At 40.3% G+C, this 13929-nt stretch overlaps 1 protein-coding gene across 1 annotated transcript; it reads left to right on the forward strand.

Moving 5' to 3' along the window:
• Positions 1–46: 46 nt before the first annotated feature.
• On the forward strand, positions 47–10832 carry fbxl22 (F-box and leucine-rich repeat protein 22). Its single transcript, XM_066669666.1, has 3 exons — positions 47–1727; positions 3360–3947; positions 10484–10832. The coding sequence occupies exons 2-3, from the start codon at positions 3613–3615 to the stop codon at positions 10830–10832; spliced, it is 684 nt and encodes a 227-aa protein (XP_066525763.1). The 5' UTR covers positions 47–1727; positions 3360–3612.
• Positions 10833–13929: the final 3097 nt, after the last annotated feature.

Raw genomic sequence — 13929 nt, forward strand, 5'->3', positions numbered from 1 at the left:
ATTCTGAGCAGAGCAAAGTTACTGACATGATGGTCTGTATGTTGAGCAGTTACGTGTGGATCGGGTACAGCAGCACTGCTGGAGTATTGAAAAAACCATGTGCCCTCTGTCTATTAGACAACAGTTTTTGGTCCACGTTGTAGATGCAAAGTCAGAGAGAATAGCTCATTTGTTGCTGCAGTTTCTATTGGTCATTCTCTTGTTCTTCATCTGTGGTCACAGAACGATGATGGATTAATATTTTTGGTTTGTGGACTATCAAGCACTGACACGGGCGATTTGAATTTGCAGTATCACTGGGTCTGATTCACTCTCTTATACATCAGGTCCTAGTCACCTGCAGTGCAGTGACTATTGATTAGGGAGAAGGGGGGCTAACAAAGTATGCAGAGCAACATAGACAACAATCTGTAATTGTAGAACTACAAAGTAATCCGTATATGTGGTAATTGTCGAAGCTGACAACATAAAGGACATACTCACACACATACGTGTGACGTCAGTCCACTGTGTCGTCACAGTGGGAGGAGGTTCCCAGGCACGGCTCTTCGTGTTCTCAACTATAGGCGCGTGGGCGAGTCCTGAGGACGTTGACCGAGCTCACGCGACTGTTTTGTCCCAGCCCCATGTCCCAGTTTCACATGAAACGCTTCTCTTAACCACACAAACATTAGCAGGTACATGTCCACGACGCCCTCCCCCTGTGGTTTTTTTTTTTTTGGTTTGTTGTTTTTTTTTTATTGTCTTTTCCTTGGCGCTCTTGGTGAAATGATAATGAAAGCCAGCTTTGATTATGTAAATAACAGTGGCACGGCGCACCTAAACCCTTTTGTTTTATTTTAATGATACTGCCCGCCCACACACAGACACACCTCCCTGGGCCAGAACAAACAGGACTCTAGGCACACGTGCCGCTAAAGACAGCCTCTCTGACAGACTCGAGAAACAGGACCTCCTTGTGTTATAAGGAGGAACAGCTGTAGAGTGAGAGACTGCACACACAGGTGTCAATCTAAGGCTGCAACACTATCCTCATTAAGTACATATCCTGAGCTATACCGTCTCTCTCTCTCCCTCTTTTTTTCCTCTTTCTCTCCCCTCCCCCTCTCCTCTGGTCGAGCTGTTTGCAGATAAGCTCACGTTGCCCTGTACGCTGTGCTGGAGCGTGCGTTGCGCTTCAGTCGTTGCCTGAGCGCGTCATGACTCAGTGAGAATGAGTCAGAGGAACAGGCTGTCTCTCTCTCTCTCTCTCTCTCTCTCTCTCTCTCTCTCTCTCTCCTTCCCTCCCTTCCTCTCCCCGCAGTCGAGGCAAGTGTGGCACGTAGCAACTCCTAATGATATCAGACTGAGGGGTCACATACATATGCACTGCGTTCTATAATGAAAAACCCAACAAATATGGGATTATTTAATTTCACAATTTTACCACTGAATAATAACAAAGCAAAAACAAAACACAGTTGTACAGAGAGACATGACATAGATAACATCTGTCGATAGACATCTTACACATCAGCACTTAATTTGTCCATTCTGTAGGTCATCCTACACATTCTTCAAGCTTCACCCCTCTTTAACAAGCAGCGTATTCTGTCCATCTTTCTACTGTAAGAACATTCAACAACGTGGGTCTGAAAGGACGTGACGTGGTAATTTGGAGTTAGGTTTAACTTGCATTGTGGTAAACAGAAAATGCAACCAAGTTCAAAGACTTTTGAATATTGGAGGTGTGTATTAATATTTTTTTATTATTTCATTGTTCAAATTAAATGTACTTTATTTACCACAAATGAATGACTTACTGAGAATTTACAAATGTGTGCTGAAATGCAAGTGAATATATATATATATATATATGTGTGTGTGTGTGTGAGTGTGAGGGTGATGTAACATGAAGCAGTCTTTAACATATTTAAAATGTGCATGTACATTACTTTTTCTCCAATGTTTTTAAAGCCAGGCTGTTTGGCTTCTTCTGGGACACTCATGATGGTGCACAAAAAATGGCGCTGTCATATTTTGCTGTTGCCAATGTAAACTATATTATTTTCATGTCAAATTTCAAGTGCATATTTTTTAAACACAAGAATACTTTTCCTGAGCACTCAGAACTTGCTTGTTCCCATGCAAAATAAACATGGGCGTGTTCAGATTTGCACTCATGCTCAAGTTTACCTTGTGTGATTGCAACACAATTCTGTTCTGTGTTCATAGTATTGCTGCAATAAGTTCTTAAGTTTCAATCAGAAAAGGTTATGGGTCACACTGTTACTGCCAATGTTGTCATTTGCATTGGTTAAGAAGGGCACGGTAAACACACCAGATTTAAAACTGACATATAAAGAGTGAACAACAGTTACTGACTACTGAATATATATAAACACAAGCACAAATGCACAGAGGGTAAACGTGAGAAAATGCACCACATATTTAAAGCTCATAATTCTTTTACAAGAGCAAACATACTGCTACTTCAAATGTGCTCTCATTTCTTAAATTAAAATAATGCAATAAAAACCCAGGCTCACAAATATGTGTACATGGAAAAAGCAACTGTGTCTTCAGGCCCACTGTGGAAAATGTTCTATATATACTTTGTTTCGACTGCAGTAATTAAAGGATATTTAAAAAAATTATAATTGTAACATTTTTCAAAAGTTATATTGGTGTTTGTTGTTAGCCAGGTACCAGAATGACCCACTGCCCAGTTCTGGTCTGCCAAAACTGCTCCAGCTAACACCCAACACCCATAAAGTACTGTGAAGTTATTATTATGATTCTATTGTGATTGTACAGGGCCAACTTAGAACTTGTGTCATTTCAACTGGCATAAAGGTTTCTCCTGACCACAACTCAGCACTAACACGATAGCTGAAATCTATTGGTTATCATTATTGCTGGGTTAGGTTTATCCTTTTTCTATTGTTCATATTTATGGCCTTAAAGTCCTTGCTGTTATAGTCACAAATTGCCTTTTTTACTAAGTTGCAACTAAGAGACCGTCAATAAAAATGTACTACTGTTAGATCAATCCATAACAGGCAGTCACATGAGACAGTGTTTTGTTGGGTTTAGATCTAACTCTCCTTCCATCTATCACCCACCTCCTGAGAATGTAAATGTTAATTCCCTTTCTTGATTAAAAAAGCCTCTACTGTGAGTGATAAACACAGGCCACTGTAGTCCAAACATCTGTCTGAGTTCTGACCAGGCAGGAGAGACAGATGGAGCAGCACTGTGTGTGTGTGTGTGTGTGTGTGTGTGCGCGCGTGCACAAGCTTTACACATTTCCATTTTTGACTGTGCCTGCTGTTGTCCTCTTAAAATAACTCCCTTTCTTTACGACCTTATATGTGCAGGGCTACTGTGTGTGAGGAAGAGCCTGGGAAGGGATCGTGTGTCCAGGCTATGCTGAGTAGAGTGCAACCACCATTGCTGTTGCTGTTGCTGTGCCTGTGTGTGTATGTGTTTGTATGTGTGCAGGGAAGGGCATGGTGCAAGTGTGTGCAAGGGCATGTGTGTGCAAGTGTAGCAACAGGCCAAATCTCAGCTTGGGTTAGAAAGATCCATTAGATCCTGACTTTCTTTTTTTGTTTTCTCTTGCTCTTTATAATGCATCTCATTGATCTGAACCAGGAGTGCCTGCTCCATCTCTTCTCTTTCCTGGATAAAGACAGCCGCAAGAGCCTCTCTTTGACCTGCACACGTCTCCGAGTTGTCTTCCTGGACCCCCACCTGTGGTCCCTGCTCCATTTTCTCTCCCCATGCGAGTTGAGGAAGGATAACTTTGTCCTGGGTTCCTCTCTCCGGCACCTCTGTATTAGCTGGCATTCCAGCAGGGTCAAAGTTTGTAACATAGAAGATTGGATGAAGACCACATTCCAGAGAGACCTGTGCAGCAAGCATGAAAAACTGGTCAGCCACTTCCTGGAGCGTGTTTGCCATATGTGAGTTCTTTTTTGTTTTGTCTGAACTTCATCCCCCACTGTTTTCATCACCATACCTTTGATCTCCCAGATGTTAAGCAGATATAAATAGTAGTAGCAGAAACAGTGGGGTTTTTGCACGTATTAAAGATCTTAAAGGCTTTTTATCTGGGGAAATTTTCTAAAAATGATCTCAGTAAAGGTACGCCATACATTAGAACAGGGGCTCCTAAGTCTGGTCCTGAGGTAGTCCCTGCCCTGCAGCTTTAGGAGCTATCTTGTTAACACACGCACTTCAGCTCAGGAAAGACGGGTTAATAGACATATTGTGAGGGTGGACAAAGTGTAGAAAAATCCCAATTAACCAGAAAGAATCATACAGCCATGTTTTTGTCTAAATATTAAGAATTATTTCGGACAATTAATTTTAAATGATATTTATTTTATTTGTCTAGGTCATACAGTAACAGTGGAAGCAGAAATATCTGACTGTCATGTTTTCAACCTACATGTTTTCAACATTGTGATAATTTCACTGCCACTCCTTAATTTTAATTTAGCTGCAACAACAATGTCCGGTTCATTAGATAAACATTTAAAACAAGAAACTCAACATTATGTAGTGACTCTAAGCTGCAGGCTGTTTCATATTTTTACTTGACCACAGTAAAGTAAATAATGAGAAGACAAGATGTGAATGCACCTCCTGGTTTAATGCTATTCTTGTAGGAATGTAACACTGCAACATATCATATATCAACGATTTTGTACTGCAGAGCATTATGCTACACGTGACAAGAATGGTAATTTAGTGCTGGTGTGTTATCTTGCTGGCATATTAGACTGTGGCTAGATTTTTAGACTGAGAATGATTAAAGTTTTTGTTTCCAGTATTATATTTGTGCAGCCAAGTAGCTCGTTATTAATGATGTCTTCAATGGTCTCATGTTTAACCCATCCTGGACCCCCTTCTGAACCTGGAGAGCATACGTGGGTAGGGCCAACATTTAACTCTTTGACAAAACTTGCTGGTACCCAGTTGAGCTGCCCATATGGGCCCCACATGGGTGTGTTTCCTGGGATTTTTGGTTGGAACATAGACAATAACTTAGATGATATATATGTAATTTAATCTTGAATTTCATTATGAATAAAAATATATGCATGGCAGTCAAGCACCAGGACTAGAAACCACTTCATAATAATGTACCAATATATCAGGTATCCATCTGAAAGTGTAATAACTGCTTTCTCAAGTAAATGTAGCAGTTTGCCCATGGCCCAATTTTGTCGAAGCCCCTGTGAGACTGTCACTCAAGCTCTCAGTGTTAACTTTCTTCTTCTGGAGAAAGAAAATTTAAAAAGAAGCATCTATATCATTTTGCCCCAGGAATTCAATTATTTTTCCTCATGATGGTTTTGGAGAGAAGATTGAAAATGGCTGTCAATCATATATATATATTTTAATGTGAACACTATGGTAAACAACCAAATTTTCCAGCAGGTTCAAATAAATGTACTCCACGGTAGCACTCACTGATCAGTCTTAGGAGGAGCAGCTCTGAATTGGAATGGCATGAGGATGTCATTTGTGTGCCTGCTGGAATAAAGTGCGTACTTTAAGGAGCGGAAACTCAAAATGACTTGAGCATGAAAGCCGGTCCGATTTAACTGTGTAAACCCACCAGAAATGGTCTAACGGTTTCCTCTGCTTTGTCCCAAGCTCTAATCATAAGCATACTGAGGGTCCAAGAGATGTCATCTACTTAAAGTAGAGTATGGAAAAGTCTTGCCTTTCTTCATCTTGTTTAACTTGGAGACAGAGAAAGTATTTCCCAAGGTTCTGAATGACGGAAGGTCTAAGGGGTGATGTGTCGTACTCTGAGATGAATTAGCTGCTGGAGCTTTAATGAGGGTGTCTGCACAGTTTCTCTTATGTTGTCCATAATGACTGTAGACTCTGCACTAGTCTGTGACTAAGCTTCATTGCACTGTCACACAAGATGGTTATAGAGGAGCAGTGATGTCTCCACTAAAGCTCCAGAAGATGGACAGACTCTTAAAGCAACCTCACACAGTGCGGCCATGACTCAAAAACAAGAGACCAAGTGCCTTTGCTGAGGACTTGGAGAGGAAAAAGAGCAAAAGTTAGATGAGGATAGAGTTCTGTGTCTGAACAATGGCCAAGGAAAATGTCTTGAAAGAGAGAGAGAGAGATAGAGGGGGAATTAGAGAGATCTAAAGTGTCTAGCCCCTCCCCCGTCTGCTCCTCTCTCAAGATTTACATTTGGCAGGTTAAGTCTACAATCGCCTCTTTGTTGATGTGGGTGGAATGCACGTGTCACAGTCTCTCTCTCTCTCTCTCTCACTCTCTCTCTCTCTCTCTCTCTCTCTATCTCTCTCTCTCTCTCTCTGTCTCATACATGAACACACTGATGCTATAATGGCGACATATTTCATCAGCAAAGGAAAATCTATAAAACACTGAGTGCTCTGGGAAGCTAGTTTTAGATGTTGTTATTAAGTTCATAGAAAGATCCAATTTGATTTCTCATAACAGTGTCTAGATCCATTTCCATTCAACTGACTTTAACTTAAAATGCATCTGTATGGCTGCTTTGCTGCAAGGAGACTTCATCACAGTCCTGCTAATCAATTTTGACTGTTTACAATAACACTTTTACTTAGGGTATTAAAAGTATACAGCGTTAAAGTCCTCTGTGTTTTGTGTCTTGCACCTTGTCATGACTTATTGTTTTGTAAATATTACTTGATGATGTGTAACTTGTAAAAATAGAGAGCTGTACATCAACGCAAAAAGGGAAAGCTCTATGCCGCAGACAGAATGACTGATGAAAATTATATAATGGTGTGTCAAATGAAAAATAACATGCCTCCAAACAGACCATTTAGAAAGAAAATAAAAAGCCCAACTGTGTTTGACCACAGTCTTCTGCTTCACGCAGCTGTGTTCTGATACTCTTGGCTTGGACTGGTTGTTAGGTTGGCCAGGTTTTGGGCAACCCATGTGATTTTTTGTGTATTTTCAGTTATTCCAGATACCATGGCAACATTTTTATGGCAGAGGGTCCCAAACACCAGGCCATGGGTCATTTAGTACTTGGCTCAGCAACTATTGCTTAGAGAAGTAGCAGCATAATTCCTGAACACTTTTTAAAATGCTCAGATTATTTTTAATAGCATAATCATTATTGCAATTAAAACATAGTGATTTCATGATTACTGCGACCCTGAAATGGATTAAGCAGCATAGAAGATGAGATGAGATGAGATGATTTTATGTTTATTAGAATCATTATTTATATTTTAATAATAGGAGTGTGGTGTGTTCTCGCCGTGTCCGCGTGGGTTTCCTCCGGGTGCTCCGGTTTCCTCCCACAGTCCAAAAACACATGTTGGTAGGTGGATTGGCGACTTAAAAGTGTCCGTAGGTGTGAGTGTGTGAGTGAATGTGTGTGTGTCTGTGTTGCCCTGTGAAGGACTGGCGCCCCCTACAGGGTGTATTCCCACCTTGCGCCCAATGATTCCAGGTAGGCTCTGGACCCACCGCGACCCTGAACTGGATAAGTGCTTACAGATAATGAATGAATGAATATTATAATAATATTACACAAAGTGAAAATGCTGCAGCCTGTATTTGCCCCAATGGCCCTGAAGAGGCAGTTGCTTTTCCCTCCAAATATTTGTCCATAATCATTTCAGATTGACTGCTAAACTAAGACAGGTACATTGCAAGTACAACAAAGAATGGAACACAAGCACTGAAGATAAACCTGAATATGCAAAACAGAGTGAACACATCCATCCTGCACGAGAGAAATTATGTGTTTGTCTGCTGACATTAAAATAATATAATGTACAGCAATAACAAAATATAACAATGCCCCATTTTTGGGTTTTCAAAAATCTATAGGAATGTTCTTCCACAGTTAGTTTCATTTTCTGCTTCTTATGATCAAAGTACTCCCACATACATTTGCTTTATTAGTAGATTTTAATTTTCCCCAGTCTCTCCAAGAAGAATGTTTTAAGTGCAGTTTATCTGATGTGAAAGATTTGGAGCTATACAAAGTTTAGTTAAAGTCCCATTTTCTTAGTATATTTTCAATAGTGGATTATCTTACATTTGATCTCCTTAATGGCCATTTTTCCTGGAAATTATATAAAGGAAGTGTGGTCACTGACTTTGGCACAGTATTCTGAAATCAATAAAACAATGCAGAATGCCACCTACAGTGTTTTTATTCATTCTCAACCCATACAGGGAAATGTCAATCAGATTTGCTCCTGATCTTACACACCAAGATAATTTTTGAGAGAGAGAGAGAGAGAGAGAATGAGAGAGAATGAGTGAGGACTGAGCAAATTACGGAAGTGCAAAATTGCCTGATGGTCAGGCTGCTTTGTTGGATAAATGCCGGTGCTTTAAAAAAAAAAGTGAAAAACAAAAGGAGGGTGGTGCCATAAGAGGAGGGCATGGTTATGTAACAGGGAATGAGGCATGTATATGTGCTATGTTTACTTTGCTCACATAAATATATCTCATGCTACAGGACAATGACCAAAACCAACAGAAATCAACCCTGTATAAAAACCTACCAATCCATTGCATTGCCAGACTAGCTCCTCCTTTCTCCCCATGTGATCGCCTTTTGGGCTTTCTGATGTCATCAACATCCAGTACTAGTAATAAATGTAGGGGCACGTGTTGTGTGCTGCCCCATGTCCAGGGTTATTGGGACAGGACCATAACAGTCAGAGGCTACTGGAATGCATTTGGCCTCACGTGATTAAGTGGTAAGATTATGTAAGCTTTTATGTAATCCACATCAGTAAACATGAATGACATCCCAAAGCTGCAGCCATCAGGTGTGTGTGTGTGTGTGTGCGTGTGTGTGTGTGTGTTTACACATATGTGTGTGCCTACTATCCCTGTGCACGTCCAGCAGCAGGCTGCAGCACTTCCACTAAGACAATGGGGCAGAATGCAAGACAAACCTCTTCAGTTTTGTGCAAACATCCCCTGGAATATTTTAACGAATGTAACCTGGTGGGAATAAACAGGAAACATATAATGTGGCCTGCTCAAAAATAATAGTATGTTTAATATTTCATTGGGTTTTTCCCCCAAAATGATAAATTCAGTAAAATTGCACTAAATTGTACAGGCAACTGCAATATTTAAGTGTGTTCCTTGTAAAGGAGTTATTAACTTATTCAAAACATTTGGGATACTAATAAGTATCTAACTAATAAGCTGATAATATTTTGTCATTAAAAATAACAAACAGTTTGCTCTAAGCTATTATCAGAAAAATACAATTAATTGCTTAATTAAAATTGATGCTGAAGGTATTTTATAGAGAAACAGTAGAACATTTGTGTTACATCCCCTTCCCCTGGAAAGCACACACAACACTATGGTTAGTTCGGGTTCCTGAACTGTCTCCAAAATGTCTCTGTAGTCAGTGAAATCAGAGAGTTATGTCAGTGCGACTGTTATTTACCGCCCCATTGACACCTGGCTCAGATCAGACCTGTCTGCGTTGGAGTGCCTGTCAGTTGATATTTCCACTGATCAACCAAGAGCTTTCATCATGCAGACAACTCACCACTCTATTTTCACTCCAAAGTGAAATGCAAACACAGCTTACAAGAAAGATGTGCCCAACTCAGAGAGGTTTCTCCTCAAAAGGAAAAAAAAAAAAGAACAACAAAATTTAATCTTTCACAACTATACACTGCAAACAAAGAGGCTGAATCCAAGATAAAGCTCCTCAGGCATCTATTTTTCATACAAACATTTCTCAGCTATGTACAATCCTTGTCATTTATATTTTCTTCACCATTTCCAGCTGTAAGAACATGTAGAATCCTAATGGGGTGTGGCTGTTCTGACCTCCCAAATTGCCCATGTCCCCTGCTTATGCCAATTTTTCAAATGATGTAAAAGGTGTTTAAATATCTGATCCACAAAAATTCAGTTTTATTATAATTTTGAGGAATATAGTGCATTTGATATACATGGAATCTACCTACCTAGAATCATTGGGCGCAAGGCAGGAATACACCCTGGAGGGGGCACCAGTTCTTCACAGGGCTACACACAGACACACACATATGAACACTTTTGAGTCACCAATCCACCTACCAACGTGTGTTTTTGGCCCGTGGGAGGAAACCAGAGCATCTGGAGGAAACCCACGCGGACACAGGGAGAACACACCAACTCCTCACAGACAGTCACCCGGAGCAGGAATTGAACTTGTGCGACTGCGACACTACCTGCTGCACCACTGTGCCGCCCCTCCTTTAAATCAAAATAACTCTTTATGAAACACTATAGTGTAGTAGAAAACACTGCTGCCTTATTGAGGTTTGATTCACAAGCAGGAACACCATACTACCCCAAGAACCCTAACACTATATTTGCCTATATTTAACATGACTTAACTGTAACACACTCTGGATAAGAACATCTACCAAATATGAAAATGTCCTCAATTAACCTCAACTATGACCCTCTTTTTCTTAAGGTGTCCAAACCTGCTGTCCCTGACCCTGTCTGGCTGTGGGCACATTACAGATCATGATGTCATCCGTGTACTCCAGAGCTGCAGGAGGCTCCAAAGTCTGAGTCTGGAGAACTGCTGCCGGGTGACAGATGCTGTCCTGCAATCTGTAGTGTCCCATGGCAGTGGTCTGCTGGAGGTCAGAGTGGATTTTTGCAGGAACGTCACACAGAGTGGACTGCAGGGCGTCAGGCAGAAGAGGCCAAGTGTCCGGCTGAGTGCAGACCGCAGTGCAGGAATGATCCCAGACTGCCAGCCAGAGGAGAGACTAAACATAAGAAAAACTCTGCAGAAAATCCTTGTGTTCTCTTAAAGAAATTTAATCTTTTTTTCTTCAGAGCAGATATGAATTGTACCGTCAACACTCCTACACATCTCTAAAAAAAATTTATATCTAAAAAAATAAATAAAATTATGTTTTTCTACTTTTTAAAACTTTTTACATATGTTTGCTGTGATCTGTTATTGTAATTTCAAATGGTGTGAAAAAGTTTCTAGCCTACATGTTTCATGTTTTTCTTTTTGTCTTTTTTTTCTAATCTGTCAAAGACTTTTAAAGCATATTTCTACCAGTCATTTTTAATTGTCCTGTCAGAAATGTCTTTCCTGTCTCTCAGTTTTCATTACGAGACTCTGGCTCGGCTCTTTTAAGTAAAAGCAAAAGAGCAACTTCTTTTGTCTTAAACTGTCAAACTCCACAATGAGCCCCACTCTGATGACTTAAAACAGTGTAAACCAGGAAAATTCCAAACTGCATACAAGGATATTCAAACGAATGCTTCTTCCAATATATCAGTAATTTACGAAGATTGTGACTCATATAATTTAATTTATATTTATATAACTTATTAAATGGCCTTACTCTGAATGCATATGCCACATATTTTCTTCTTTTTGTTCATTTTAATTTGGTGGGCTCAAGACCAAAAACAAACAACAAATAAGTAAGTTTTGTTCAATTCGGTTTGAAATGAACATTTTTTTTATTTTACATAAGTACATTTTCCTTTCAAAATGATGATAAGTATTTGTTCTCAGGAAGTGGGCCAAAACTAAAGTCCTAATGAAAGGGTGCGTCTGGGTCAGTAAATCGTTACGTGGACGGCAGTAATTGAATAAAGAAGCTATGTGCTCCTGTAAAACCTCAGGTTGTGGCTGTGGACATAGCTGCTGTGGATATTGGCCGCGGTCCCAGTCCAGTTGCTCCGGGCTGCTTCACTAAATCCCGGCTCCCCGGCCGACTGTCTCCCTTCACCCTGCCCGGAGCTCGGGGCCCTGTGTTGAAAGTCTGGAGCTGCGAGAGCGCGCGCGCGGGCTGGCGAAGAGAACCGCAGTGACCTCTGTGCGCGCGCTCGGCCGGGTCTTCTCAGGGCGCGCTGGCACTGAGCCACACACGCGATTACTCACATTATGTAAAAGAGTTAGAGGCGTGTGGAAGTAGGTTGGCCGGTGTCTGCGTGCTCCACGTGACCGCACGGCGCGGAATGCCTGCACTACAGCGCTCCGACAGGATGGGGGCGCTCTTCTTATCTTCCCCAAAGCATAAAGCCCTCTATCAACTCTGTACCCTACTGCCGCTCAGCTCCGGAGCATAGAGGCTCAGTTACTGTCTGCTTATACATCAAGTTCACACTAAACTGGTCACGGTCTTTTTTTACGGTGCTGCAAACTTACAGCTCAGTCGGTGGAATGACGTTTTCTTGACACTGGACACATGCACCAAAAGAAAAACTTCAGAACTATGAAGCACCACATCTGAAATGTTGCAGTGACAGCTCATGAGGAGCAGATGATTTTCCAACTGTAAAAAAAAATGATACACACATGTTTAGGCCATTCATTTACACTTAAGACTGTCTCCAAAGCTGACATGAGGGCAAAGCAGACAGAGAAATATATACATTCATTGGACAATGAAATGCAATCCTCTTTAATATCATACAATAAAACCCATTAAACATTTAGCCGTTGATTCAACGTTGAAATAATGTAATGACTGCCGTCTAATCAACGTTCTCTTAAGGTTGAAAATGAAAGTTGGAAAGACGTCCAAACACAGACATTGAAAAGACGACTATTAGACGTATTTTGTACGTCCATTGACGTTATTAATTGGTTCCGAAATAAATTGCTTGTATAAAACGCATTTTGGACGTCCACTGACGTTATCGATTGGTCACCACTTAACTTATTAAGATGGATTTTGGAAGTCCATTGACGTTTAAAATATGTCCTTGACGGACAAACTACTTTTAGACCTATTTTGAACGTTCCTTGTTTACTGGGAAAGTAATTAAAACTAATGAAAACATTTACTTAGGCTAGCGTTAAGTAACTGTTTCTTATATTGCTTCAGTGTGATCTTTTTGTAAATCAAGGAAAATTGCTTAACTCTTAGTGAAGCATGTTGAGATTTTTTAAACATAAATGAAAAAAAGGCTATTATGTTACTATGTTATTGCTGTAACTGGTTGACCAAAAGTGTTTTTGAATTTGCTATACACACAATGTTCAGACTTACTACTACCTTGTAGCAGACTTCATTTTAAGGCAAATGGCATCAGGATGCCACCTCACATGAGTCAAAACGTCCTATGTCATCAGTTGAACAGGAACACTAGTAATGCTCCAGAACTATTAATACAACAGCATGTATACCAGTAATACCTCAGAAGGAATACCAGTAATATATGAGTAATAATCATGAACGTTTGCCAGTGTTTCTTGTAGTTCTTCAAAAGGCACACCAGAAATAGTCTGGTACAAATAGTAGTAGTAATCTAGGTTGTTGCTGAGTGAGTTTGAGCTAAAGTTGGTTATGTAATATCTATGAATGTGCTGAGGAAATTATCTGTACACTGGTTGTTTGTGTCTTACTTCTGTTAAGCTCCATTTTTGGAGGCCTTTACCATTTCCTAAGAACTCCAGAGAACAAGTGAAGCCATGAAACGAAAACAGAATTCAATGAACTGTGATTGCCTGAATTTCCAGTCAGGTATTTCTTTTGTTGTGGATGCCAATCCACTCCCAGAAGTTATGTAATCACACAGGTTTTTAGATAGCCAGATAAGGCCATGTGTTTGGCGTCACAACATGTGGACCTGAGAGGAATTACAGAGTGACCAAATTGTCTCCTGCTGATGGCTGGATAGATTACATTATCTACACATATTGCTATCGTGTGGACAATTTTTCCAACACCCTCTCCCATGTTTCTCATTCTGCAATATCTCAACACGCATTTACTTTTCCAAATAAGAGTGGACAAAGCAGCTGGCTTTCTGAGATTGTCCTTGACCTTGGGCAGGAGATGCAAGAGGGACACTAGTGGTGGAGGTTTTATCCCAATATGCAGTTGTTTCTTTCTGGAATTGCTAATATATATATATATATATATATATATATATATA

This window comes from Hoplias malabaricus, chromosome 4, assembly GCF_029633855.1.
Source record: "Hoplias malabaricus isolate fHopMal1 chromosome 4, fHopMal1.hap1, whole genome shotgun sequence".
In the NCBI taxonomy this organism is placed as follows: domain Eukaryota; kingdom Metazoa; phylum Chordata; class Actinopteri; order Characiformes; family Erythrinidae; genus Hoplias; species Hoplias malabaricus.

Bases quoted from the DNA above. Each gene is read 5' to 3' on its own strand.
- fbxl22 (XM_066669666.1), top strand. From the start codon at position 3,613: ATGCATCTCATTGATCTGAACCAGGAGTGCCTGCTCCATCTCTTCTCT. The intron at 3,948-10,483 runs GTGAGTTCTTTT...CTTTTTCTTAAG, and splicing joins CTGGAGCGTGTTTGCCATAT to GTGTCCAAACCTGCTGTCCC.